This window comes from Alosa alosa, chromosome 17 (genome assembly GCF_017589495.1).
Source record: "Alosa alosa isolate M-15738 ecotype Scorff River chromosome 17, AALO_Geno_1.1, whole genome shotgun sequence".
Classification (NCBI taxonomy): Eukaryota; Metazoa; Chordata; class Actinopteri; order Clupeiformes; family Clupeidae; genus Alosa; species Alosa alosa.
The window spans coordinates 16,630,451-16,642,950 of NC_063205.1; the positions used below are offsets into that span (position 1 = coordinate 16,630,451).

Below are 12,500 nucleotides of genomic sequence, written 5' to 3' on the forward strand. Positions count from 1 at the left end.
CAAACACACACACACACATACACAAGCGCACTCAATGTAACAACATAACCGCACCCTACACACACCCACCCACAAACACACATACAGACACACACATACAGACACACACATGCACATACAGTACACATACACATAAACACACATACATAAACACACCCTCACCCAAACACACACATATTCATCGTCCGGAGTCAGTGAACTTGATGGGGGATCGGGTCCAGTGGTTGTGCAGAGCCCAGCCTGCCTACATGTAATTGGCCCGTTGGCTCCATGGCATTTAACTCCCCTCATCAATTATCCATCTGCCTGAAGAGAAGAGGGAAAATGTGTTTGCGTGTGTGTGTGTGTGTGTGTGTGTGTGGTGTGTGTGTGTGTGTGTGTGTTCAAAAGGCACGATGCAGCGATTGCTGCAGGACATTTTTTTTGTCTGCTCCATTTTTAATGTATTCTCAGTGTCAGAGTGACTGTTGATTTGTGAAAATGGCCTAACGTGTCCCAATGAGACACGCAAAATGGTCATCAGAATGGCAGTTATAGTGATGATGCCTCCAGTAGATCATTCCCTGCATTTTAAATGAGACAACCCCACTGATTGACCAGCATGTGTTTTGGGGGTTGTGGAACAGTTTATTTGTAGAGCTGGCATTGAAGGGAAACATTTGCAGGACTGTCTTGCAAAGACTACAGCTAGCTCAATCCCGACTACAATCTTTAAATCTACAGTAGAATTGTAGCTCATAACAATGAAGCCTAGTCAAAGTCCTTTTAGGCAAGTCTCTCCACTCGGCGACCATATCGCAACACATTTTGGGCACTTATCGGCATCCAATTCGGCAGAACAGCGCGTGCACAAGGCTTCACGACACCAACCTCGCTTCAGCTGCGAGATCACAACACATGATTGGCACGATGTATTCACAACATACCACATGATTGGCACAATGTATTCACAACATACCACATGATTGGCACAATGTATTCACAACATACTACATGATTGGCACGATGTATTCACAACATACTACATGATTGGCACGATGTATTCACATGTCAACTTTTGCGGTGGAAGGGGGGGAATATGTGTAGACGAAATACATTTCTATGGGAGATTCTTTGAGTGCTGTGTCTCATCATTAGAAAGTCTCTGGCCTAGTGGCGATAACCACTGTTCAACTCAAATCCAATCAAGTTAATTCGTAAAGCTGTTTAAGAACCAACAGCAGTTGACATATGTGTATATTAGAATAACATTAACTGATATTTAATCTTTTATTGAATACCACTTGAGATAAATTCACTTCTTCATCAACTCTGTGCAGGCCAGGGTCCAACACAGTTGGACAGTGGTCATTCTACTCGTCTGTAGCAGACTGGGCTGTAAAGTCACAGTGTGCTGAGAGGGAATGATCCTGTCGGCGTTTTCTCATTTGGTTTAGTGCAGAAAGAGTACCACGTCAGACGTGTCTCACTCTCTCTCTCTCTCTCTCTCTCTCTCTCTCTCTCTCTACCCCTCTGTAGCTGGTTCAGTGCCTGCCATTGGAGGCAATCCTCTTACTGTGTGTGTGTGTGTGTGTGTGTGTGTGTGTGTGTGTGTGTGTGTGTGTGTGTGTGTGTGTGTTTTCCATGCAGAGATTACCATTAGCACATTGAATTCTTCGCTTCTGTTTCACCTCTGGTTTTTCGCTCGTTCCATATCAGCCCATGTCAGCTCAGCATTTCCGGCGTTACATTTGTTTTTGTCAGATTCTACTTGATAATGTCATTTTTTTCCCATCTTTCTTCTGTGATAAGATACGAGAGAGAGAGAGAGAGAGAGAGAGAGAGAGAGAGAGAGAAAGACAGAGAGAGAGAGAGAGAGAGTCAGAGAGAGAGAGAGAAATGGTTTGTTTCTGAAATCCCCAAACAGATCTCAGAGAGTGTGTTGGAAGGGGTAAAAGCAGACGGCGCAACAATGGCGTTGAGTGTTATCTCAAAGCTTCATCAGCCGTGATTTACACAGAATGGAGGAGCCCCTCTCCAGCATAGCCTATAAATACCTTTACAGGCTCTCACTTCGAGCCTTCCCTTCGTCCAATCAAAGCAATGTAATAAATCTCATAAATCTCAGCGCTTTGTGTTGTATATGTCAGAATGTGATTCAAAGTGCACACATGTTTGTTTGTGCTATAGTGCTGACCACATGTGTGTGTCTGTGTGTGTGTGTGTGTGTGTGTGTGTGTGTGTGTGTGTGTGTGTGTGTGTGTGTACTGAATGTGTGTTCTACAGGAGTTTGCTGCCCTGACCAAGGAGCTGAATGCTTGCAGGGAAAATCTACTGGAGAAGGAGGAGGAGATCTCGGAGCTGAAGGCCGAAAGGAACAACACAAGGGTGAGTGTCCCGCCTGCCGAGGTGCATGCGGGGAACTTGGAGGTCACTCAGAATAATGCAGTCGACTTGAGGCAGCGCTGCACATTGCTGACTTAACGTAATGCCAGCTGGATTTAACACAGTGTATGTTAGTTAAAAATGTTGACTTATGTTTGATGGTACTTCAGCTCACCTCACATTAATAACCTCGCAGGAGCAAGTTGACAGCCATGTCCATCAAAGATTATAGAGCGCTACGCTCTAAGAACTTTGATGTCCATCAGACGCTGTAGTTTGATCTCCATCCGCTGCACGGGCTAGAAAATGGCCTCTTTGTGTCAGAGCATCACCCTCATTGGCTGGAAATAGTCAGTGACAAACATGATTGTGTTCATGCATCTCCTGATGTGTGAATGTGTTATGTCATATGTCCTTTCTAATGCTGCCATTATGACTAATTTCAATCAAAAGGAACAGGGACATTTCAACTGTAAAGTGTAAACACAATTCCCCCGAGATCTCCCTTTAGTCACGTTAGTCACATACTGTCCAGTTTGATTGTCGTCTTTTCCAACTGCTCCCCAACAGAGAGCGACTGTTCATGATGACCATCAATTAGTCGGTCAGTGTAAGTCAGGCAAAGGTGAAATAATGACAGGACCAGTTAGCTCCATGGTGCATGGTTTATGTAGCTAGCCCTGGTATTATTAGGCTTTTGGTCAGATTGTCATCTTGAAAGACAACATGATTGATATATTAAAAAGACGAGCATGAACACAAATCTCAAGTGGTAGCCTATATATTTTAAAATGTTCTTTAATCTTTGTTTAACTTCCCTTTAATCTTCGTTTAACTTCCTTTAAATGTTAAATTTCAGTCCTGTCTCTGCTGAACGTTCAGAGCCTCTATAAAATACTTTGATTGATGTTTGAAATTTGACTGCGAATGCCACATGAACTGCCCGTGGTGTGATATTACAAAATGCCATGTTTGATAATAAGTCGAGGTAATAGAATACATTTGCGTTCAAATGATTGACTTAGCAGTTCTCTTAAACCGGTGGCTACGGAAGCCTCTAGCACACTGAAACAGGCTCATCAAGAGGTGAATTTGCAGACAAATGAGAGAGAGAGAGAGAGAGAAAGAGAGAAAAATCATCTGCTCATTTTAGCTCTTCATTATCACTTAGCCTCGCACATTCCCCACGGCTGGTTGTGAGTCAGACGCTTAATATAGTTTGCTTGCTTAAGTGCATTTTTCTTATTCAGTGAAATGAGATGGGCTGGCACTTGTAATACAGACTAATGGAGAGTAATTTGAGTCGTGTGTTCTGGGGCTCTCAAGGTAGCTGACCCAGTCAGTGGGGGAAAAAAAGGATCATCGCAAGAGAGACTGATACATGTGGGAATGAGTACAGAGAAAGGCAGAGAAAGAGAGAATAGAGAGGGGAAGACAAGATGATGGAGGGAGAGTTGAGGGGAGGATAGGAAACGGAAGCCAGATGTGAAGGATTATCATATGAAAACACACACACACACACACACACACACACACACACACAGTCACACACAGACTCTCCTTTTCTCATGCACACACAAACACACACAAACACACACACACACACACTGAAGCCAAAAGTGAAGGAATATCATGTCAAAATGGGAAGGGAAAGTGGTATTGGCCAGCTGTAGAGTCAGCAGTGGTTCAGGTATTAAATGAATGACAGGACCTGGATAAACTGGCCAGTCAGTTAGAACATTTGAGAAGAGGCAAGATGGGACTTTTTCAGATGAAGGAGTGTGAACGACAGACTGAGAGGTGAAGAGAGGTGAGTAGACGGGACGAAGCAGGAGTGGGGCAGGGGTTAGGGCTGGGGCTGAGGATGAGGATGGGTGAGCTGAGGTGAGGTGAGGACAGGGCTGTTGGACTGAGTGAAGCAGTATAGTGAACCACATCAATAGAGAGAGGGGTGGGGGTGTAGAGAGAGAGAGAGAGGAATGGAGAGAGAAAGATGGGGAGAGAGGGATAGAGAGAGAAGGAAAAGGATGGGAGAAAGAGAGGGGGAAACGCAGGGGGTGAGAGAGTATGAGAGAGAGGATAGAGAGTAAAGGAGTCATGGAGAGGTGGGTGAAAGGAGGTGCTGTGTGAGGATCAGGCTCTGATTGATTGCACTGTATGTGCTGGTGATGGGGTCAGGACCTGCTGGCGCACCTCCACATGCCCTAGAACAGGCACCTCTCAAACTTCTGCACTAGTACTTACACACAGAGTCACACACACACACACACACACACACACACACACACATACACACACATACAAACACACACACACACACACAGACTCTCCTTTCTCATGCACACACAAACACACACAAAAACACACACACACACACTGAAGCCAAAAGTGAAGGAATATCATGTCAAAATGGGAAGGGAAAAGTGGTATTGGCCAGCTGTAGAGTCAGCAGTGGTTCAGGTATTAAATGAATGACAGGACCTGGATAAACTGGCCAGTCAGTTAGAACATTTGAGAAGAGGCAAGATGGGACTTTTTCAGATGAAGGAGTGTGAACGACAGACTGAGAGGTGAAGAGAGGTGAGTAGACGGGACGAAGCAGGAGTGGGGCAGGGGTTAGGGCTGGGGCTGAGGATGAGGATGGGTGAGCTGAGGTGAGGTGAGGACAGGGCTGTTGGACTGAGTGAAGCAGTATAGTGAACCACATCAATAGAGAGAGGGGTGGGGGTGTAGAGAGAGAGAGAGAGGAATGGAGAGAGAAAGATGGGGAGAGAGGGATAGAGAGAGAAGGAAAAGGATGGGAGAAAGAGAGAGGGGGGGGAATGCAGGGGGGTGAGAGAGTATGAGAGAGAGGGATAGAGAGTAAAGGGAGTCATGGAGAGGTGGGTGAAAGGAGGTGCTGTGTGAGGATCAGGCTCTGATTGATTGCACTGTATGTGCTGGTGATGGGGTCAGGACCTGCTGGCGCACCTCCACATGCCCTAGAACAGGCACCTCTCAAACTTCTGCACTAGTACTTACACACAGAGTCACACACACACACACACACACACACACACACACACATACACACACACATACAAACAGGCAAAGAAATCACAAAGGCAAAACGTTTTTTGACTAGGTAACAGGTAACTGTGAATAAATACTTAATATAAATATAATCTAAAATAATACTATATAATAAATACTTAAAATAAATATAATCGCAGCAGCATAACAAATTATACAAATTAACAAATAATCATCTAGTGTGTTACACAACAGGATAATGCACTTATGACTTGATGAACTTACCTCAAAGTCATGAAAGTCATTATGTGCAGTTTAAAGTCATTATGCGGATCAGTGCAACAGGCTCTTTGATTTGTGTGTGTAATCAAAGATAATGCTGCTTTCTGCAGTACAAAATCAGGGATTGAGGGCTCTTGCTGTGTCTGTCTGCGTGCGTAGTTGTTATGGTCTCGCCACAATTTTCGAGTATAAACTGATATAGTTCTGGTTAGCTAGCAGATCGTTAGGAAAGATTAGATGAATGTGATCATTTAGGCCTTTGGGCCTAAATGATCACATTTGGGCCTTTTTTGGGCCTGATACAACCTTTAAAAGAACTCACTCTGTGAGCTACAGACACATGCTCACCGCTGCCACCCCGACCCCTCCACGGCGGGCATGGTTATCACATCATCAGCCTCTTGCCATGGATGACCCTGAAGACGGCAGCAATGGAAAGGAAAATGCCAGTCGGGCACTCCCCACCTACCACAAAAACACACACACACACACAGACACACACACACACACACATACACACACACACATACACACCATGTGTTTATTGACCATCCCTGGCATCTTGCCTATTACCCCATCTGGGCTGGCTGGAGACCCACTGGGCAGGCTTTGCCCCAATCATGCCCCTTAGCCAAACCTATAATCTTCTCCCGTGCGTCTTCACCCATTGCCCTCGGCTCATTCTGTTGACTCACTGTGCCCTGCCAACCCCCAACACACACACACACACACACACACACACATGCACACCCTCCTCCCCACCCTACCCTCTCACTGTCCTTGGGACCCTGTACCTGAATCGATTCGGTATGCAGCGGAGCCGAGCCCGTTGCTAACCACATTAGCATAATCCTTTTTGTGCCGAGTCCAGAGGGTTTCAATTTGTTTGAAGAGTCTTATTGTTCTGAGGTCCCATAATTGATTTTCTTGAGGCTAATGCCATTATGTTTTTTTTGTCTCCCTCTATACTGTCTTTTCTGCCAAACACATGACACACACAAACACAAAAATAAAATGATCTCCGAAGGAAGTGAAACGTTGTTTGTCTGTATGCCTGCATAAGAAAACAAGAACACCTTTGATGTTGCAGTGCATTCAACCTGTAAACCTGTTTGAAGTTGCCGTTTCATAGAATGCACCTGTCCTTGAACAGAGTCCTCTAACAATATAGCAAGGAAAAGAACATTGTTAACGTAATACATATCCCATATATTGCATTTGCCATGCAGACACACCCAGGCGAGTAGTGAAGGACGATGATTGTGTGGTTTGTCTGTGGCTGACACCAATGATGGTAGTTGTACAAAGGAGGAAGTGCTGGCATCAAAGAGTAAAGAACTTCCCCGCATTCCTTGCTCTTGTCATACCTAAGCATACACAATATATATACTTTGACATTTTTATAGGTTATAGAAATAAAAAATGGCTTTATGAAATGTTACTGCAGTACATTTGTTGTCCACAATGGTAGAAATATATATTTAGCTTCAGGCCAAGGAAGTGAGAGCTCTTCACCACTGTTGCTATTTTGCAGTAGTTTTCATGCACACACCAGGCTTTTTAATTCAGCTGTTACACTGTTACTGCTTTCTTGACAAGTTTACCTGTAAATCAGCAAACTTGAGTCCATGCATGAAACGTTGAAATGTCAGAATGATCCGTTTGCTTTATGTAGTCGTTGTCCACTGTAGTGGAAATTCATCTTTGACATCAACCCTACAAGCATAGGAAATTCACATTAACTATAAAACATGTAGCTGCATAAAACTGAGAATTGCATCCACATCCACTGGTGGAAATATAACGAATAGTTACATAAATGATTCACTTTTACAAAAAAGGAACCACATAAAACAATATTACATATGTTGAAAGTGAAACATAAAAGCATGTCAGTAGTCACATAAAAGAATGAAAGAGATGGTTGCACGTCTTATTCATTTTCCCTGAAATGGATTTACTGAATAAGAAATAAAAACAAAAAAAATGTAGACCTTGGTCCTGAAGTGTTCTCCTCACTGGTGCATTTCTACCAGTTTATGTGGTAAGGCAGCTCTTAAACTCTGAACAGTACAACAAGCTGCCGTTTTTGCTTTTACTAGCTTTGTTACTAGCTGTCTGCGAGAGATTGCTTTTCCCCTTCATGTGCTTGCTACTGTGTGAACTTGCTATGCCATACCCAACCCACAATATGACATTACAAACACAAGCTAAACACAACAACAACAAACAACTAAGGCTAACAAGCTCAAATGTAATGCTGGTGTCTGTGTCTGTGTGTGTTTGTGTGTGTCCTGTGTGTGCTTGCAGCTGCTCCTGGAGCACCTGGAGTGTCTTGTGTCGCGACACGAGCGTTCCCTGCGCATGACCGTGGTCAAGCGCCAGGCTCAGTCTCCATCCGGCGTGTCCAGTGAAGTCGAGGTCCTCAAAGCGCTCAAGTCGCTCTTTGAGCACCACAAGGCTCTAGATGAAAAGGTAAGACGGGAGACTAAGAGAGGACATACATTGCCGGTCAGTGGATTAACAACACACCACCAGATCAATGGAGCTAAAGCATTCTCTGCTAGTTTAATCTAGAATGATACCAGGTCCCTGCATTCGATATGTCTTTACTCTGTAAACTAAACTTAAACTAACTGCATGACAGAAGCTGATATCTGGGGACATTATTATGAATGAGGTAGATAGCAATGCTGCTAGGCCTATTTCAGTCTGCAGAAGACTGCCATGCATGCAGATAACCCCACAACCCCTCCAGTGGGTCCCTCGTCCTCAGTCCCTTCCACTCTTCTCTTTCTCAGCCCCTTCATCCCTCCATCACTTTAGCCCTCTATCACCCCAACTGTATCAGCAGCCATCTGACTCTACAATTCATCCCCTCTTTGTCATTATGACAAACTGATGTGACATATTTAGAGAGAGAGAGAGAGATTAATTTGCACTGGACGGTGCTGTCTTTTATCAGTCTTTTCCATGTACTGCCATGCTTTCCTCACCTGAGGTTAGCTAGCCTTTATGCTAGGCTTGCTTCAGCTACACCTGCAGAAGACTGCTATGCAGCTCCACAACCCCCCTGTCATTTGTCCTCTCCACTCTTCTTTTCTTCTACCCTTACATCACCATATCACTCTATCCCTCAATCCATGTACTGCCCTTCTCTTCTTCCAACCCTTCACCTTTCCATCCCTCCATACCTATATCCTTATACTGCTCTGCTCTATCCCTCCATCCGTGGCTGATTGATTGGCTGACAGGCCCTCTGTTGGCCCACCTGTGATCCGCTCTACAGGCTGGCAACAGAGCTCATTTAGAACACTTCTTTGTTGCCAGCGGTAACGGCGAATATAAAAATGCTCGGCTGATTCATGGGCCATGCTGCGCAACAGACTTCAACCAGTGCTGTAATCCCCTTTGTCATTGCATCTCTCTCTCTCTCTCTCTTTTCTCTCTTTCCCTCTCTTTCTATCTTCAGTCTCTCTCACACACAACACACTCTCTCACACACACACAACACTCTTTCTTTCTCTCTTTCTATCTTAACTCTTTCTCTCTCACACACACACACACAACACTCTCTTTCTTTCTTCACTCTCTCTTTCTCTCTCACTCACTCATGCATCCCTCTCTTTAACCTCTGTCTCTCCTGTACTTTCTCCCCAGCCGTATTGTAATGGATCTTTCCTTCTGCTCCTCTCTTGGATGTTTTCATGGCTCACATGTTCAACCTCCACACTAATGATGCATTTTTTTATTATTATTTATTTATTTATAGCCACCATTCAAGACACTTAAATACTGTATGCCTTACAGGGTGTACAGTATAATCCAAATACATTAGTACCTTAACAAACTACAAACCAGCAGCAACATTTAAAAAAGGTAAAGATATAAAATAATACGAAAGTTAACCCAAATGTGGAGGGGGGTGGAAGAAAACAATACAAACAGTGTACACATACAATGGATTGCCTTGTCAGATGCCACTGTGACAAATTTCAGAATGATGAGAAGAGGAAGTAAGGGCAATAAATCCCCTCAGCTGACATGAGTTTGGGTCGGTTGAGGGGTCTGGGGGTGGAGATGTGAGGGATGGAGGGTGGGTGTTGGCAGTGAGATTGGTTGGAGGTGGTGGTGGGGGGGGGGTGGGGGGATTCTTTGAGCAGAGGAGGTGGCAGAAATATGCTCCCACCTCGCCGTTTAACAGCATCAAAGCGCCTGCCGTGGACCGAGGGGACAGCTGGCTTGAAAGGAAAGACATATTGTCATCGCTGGCAAAGAGGGAAAAGGGGGATAAGAGAAGAGAGAGAAAGAGAGGGGAGGGTAGTGAGAGAAAGGGTGAGGGGGAGAGAGGGGGATGATAGAAAGAGGGATGGTTAGAAAAATAGAGAGTGAAAGAGCAGGGGATGAGGGATGAGGGTAGAGCATCCAGAGATGAGTGAGGATCAGTGCTAGGCAGCTTCAGCGGGAGCCTCAGAGGTGGCGATAAGTAATGGCTGCCATAGGCCCATCTCATCTCCGTGGTTACAGAGCAGAGCTCACTAATCCATACACTAGCCCGCAGAGAGCTTATGCAGCGACTAGCCCGCCATTGGATGGGTCAAAGGGCACAGTTGACCTCCCTCCCAAGGCCCAGGCGGGGTCATGCAAAGATTTATGGTCCACTGTTGGTGCCGGAGAGTGTGTGGATTCCATAATATTCCATTTCAATATTCCCCCCAGATACACAAATAGGAAGAGTGCAGTGTTCAGGAAGCGGTCGGGGGGATGGGGGATGGGGGGTTCATTGCCTTGCATTGATGATGATTTCCTGAATCTATCTGTTTTTTTATTTCCTGTTACTGCCTTCGACTTTCAGGTCAGAGAGAGATTGCGGGTGTCTCTAGAGAGAGTCTCAGCCTTGGAGGAGGAGTTAACAGCAGCCAATCAAGAGGTAAGAGATGGCATGGATGCCGCCCTTTCTGTTGATGCGATGATATGAGCTGCAATGATCAGATTGCTTACTGTGAGTCCTGTGTGTGTCTGTGTGTGTGTGTGTGTGTGTGTGTGTGTGCATGCGTGCATATGTGTGTGTGAGTGCTTATATTTCTACTCATAATAGAAAGTTGGGCTGCCCATATTCATAAATTATTTTTGCTGAAACGTGAAAAAATGGTACATTTCAGAATCATCATCAGATTAGTGTAAGTGATTTTTATGATGAAGTATCACTGACCTGTAGCAGAATCAGCATTGCTGATGAAATGGTAATATAAAGGCTGCAGACATGGAAAAGAAAAGTGAAAAGAAACAGGAAACGCAGAATGTGAGGGCCCTCTAAAACAAGCAGAGGTTGTATTATCTCGTCTAGTTAAATTCACAAGGAGAAAAAGGAGTATAGTGTAAAGGCTGAGAAAGAAAAAGAGAGGCTGGGTAACCCTAGGTCAAAAGAGAGGGAGAGGGAAAGTGTGCTGTGAAGACATGGAGGAAAAAAGGAAATATATCTATAGAGAGAATTAGAGAGAAAGAGAGACTTCCACACCTGTCTCAGCATCTAAGCGTGAGTTTAATGATTTCCTTCCCCCTGTGTGGACTGAACTGACCCAAGCTCCCGTTTCTGCTTGCATTAGCCCTGCTGCCTCTGAGCAGGCTGTAATGAGCGGGAGACGCAGCGCTGATCCCTGATCAAAGACCCGCTGTCCAACACCAGAGCATGATGGGAAATATGGCTGGGGTTAGACATTTAAGCAGCAACCACCCGCCCCCCTCAACAGACAGCGCCTGAGGAGGGCAGATGAGTGTTGAATCAGACATGATCAAGGCGGATGGGGGGTGGCTGGGGTGGGGGGGGGGTTGCCATAATGAGAGGGGTAAAGATCGGGGTAAAAAGGTATCGTCAAACTCCAACTCAGCAGGTGAGGGTTCTCTCTGTATCCCTCTCTTCCTTCACTTTTCCACGTGGCCTTTTCTGCTCCCTCTCTCTCTTTCAGCCGGGTAGTCTTATTTAGTCCTATTTCCCCATCTTTGCACCCTTCCATCTTTCTTCACCTTCTTCTTTATCCCTTTGTACTCCCCCCTCCTTTATGTCTTTCTTTCCTTCTTTCATTCCTTACCTCTTCTTTATCCCTTTATCCAGTCTGCTATTTTTCTTTCTTTCTATTCATTGTCATTATGTCCTAGTTTCACACTACCTATTAATTCATTCCTCTATTACCAGTAGACTAGTTCAATAGTGCATAATAGTGGCCTAGTTCAATACTCACTCTTAGCCCTGCGTCTGGCGTGCATAGCCATGCTTTTGTATGCAAGCCCATGTTCATTAACATGTCCCTCCTCCGTGCTTTATCTGAAGCCAACAGTAAAGGATAGATGTGTGTGTGTGTGTGTGTGTGTGTGTGTGTGTGTGTGTGTGTGTGTGTGTGTAGGTGTTTGTGTGTGTGTGTGTGTGGTGTGTGGTGTGTGTGTGTGTGTGTGTGTGTGTGTGTGTGTGTGTGTGTGTGTGTGTGTGTGTGTGTGTGTGAACCTGGCTCTGGAGGGGCAAGTAGTGCTGGTCTTCTGCTGGGTGACGTTGCCAGATTCAGAGGACTGTTCCAGGGAGACCTCCACACTGTTTTGGCTGCCGCTGCTGCAGACTGCCCATTGATTCCAGGTGGTGATTGGTTGTGGGTCTGTTGCCAGACAAGGGCCGATATATACGCAGTGGCCGGCAGTTCTGTGTCGGTTCTAGTGTCTAGAGGCCACTTCACTGCCCAGCCAAGCCTTAACTGGGCTCTTCACACTATTCTGCTCGACGTCTGGAGTGTCACATTGATTCCTAATTGTCCTTGAGAGAGCATGGCTTTGGCTGAATGGGAGCTATTTAACAG

At 45.2% G+C, this 12,500-nt stretch overlaps 1 protein-coding gene across 11 annotated transcripts in view; it reads left to right on the forward strand.

Moving 5' to 3' along the window:
• Nucleotides 1-12,500, forward strand: part of ppfia2 (PTPRF interacting protein alpha 2) — a 193,854-nt gene that overhangs the window by 139,000 nt on the left and 42,354 nt on the right. For all 11 annotated transcript variants that reach the window (XM_048267988.1, XM_048267993.1, XM_048267992.1 and 8 more), the window contains 3 exons: nucleotides 2,266-2,367; nucleotides 7,969-8,133; nucleotides 10,514-10,588. In XM_048267988.1, the coding sequence (XP_048123945.1) occupies nucleotides 2,266-2,367; nucleotides 7,969-8,133; nucleotides 10,514-10,588 (342 nt within the window). The remainder of the gene's footprint in view (nucleotides 1-2,265; nucleotides 2,368-7,968; nucleotides 8,134-10,513; nucleotides 10,589-12,500) is intronic.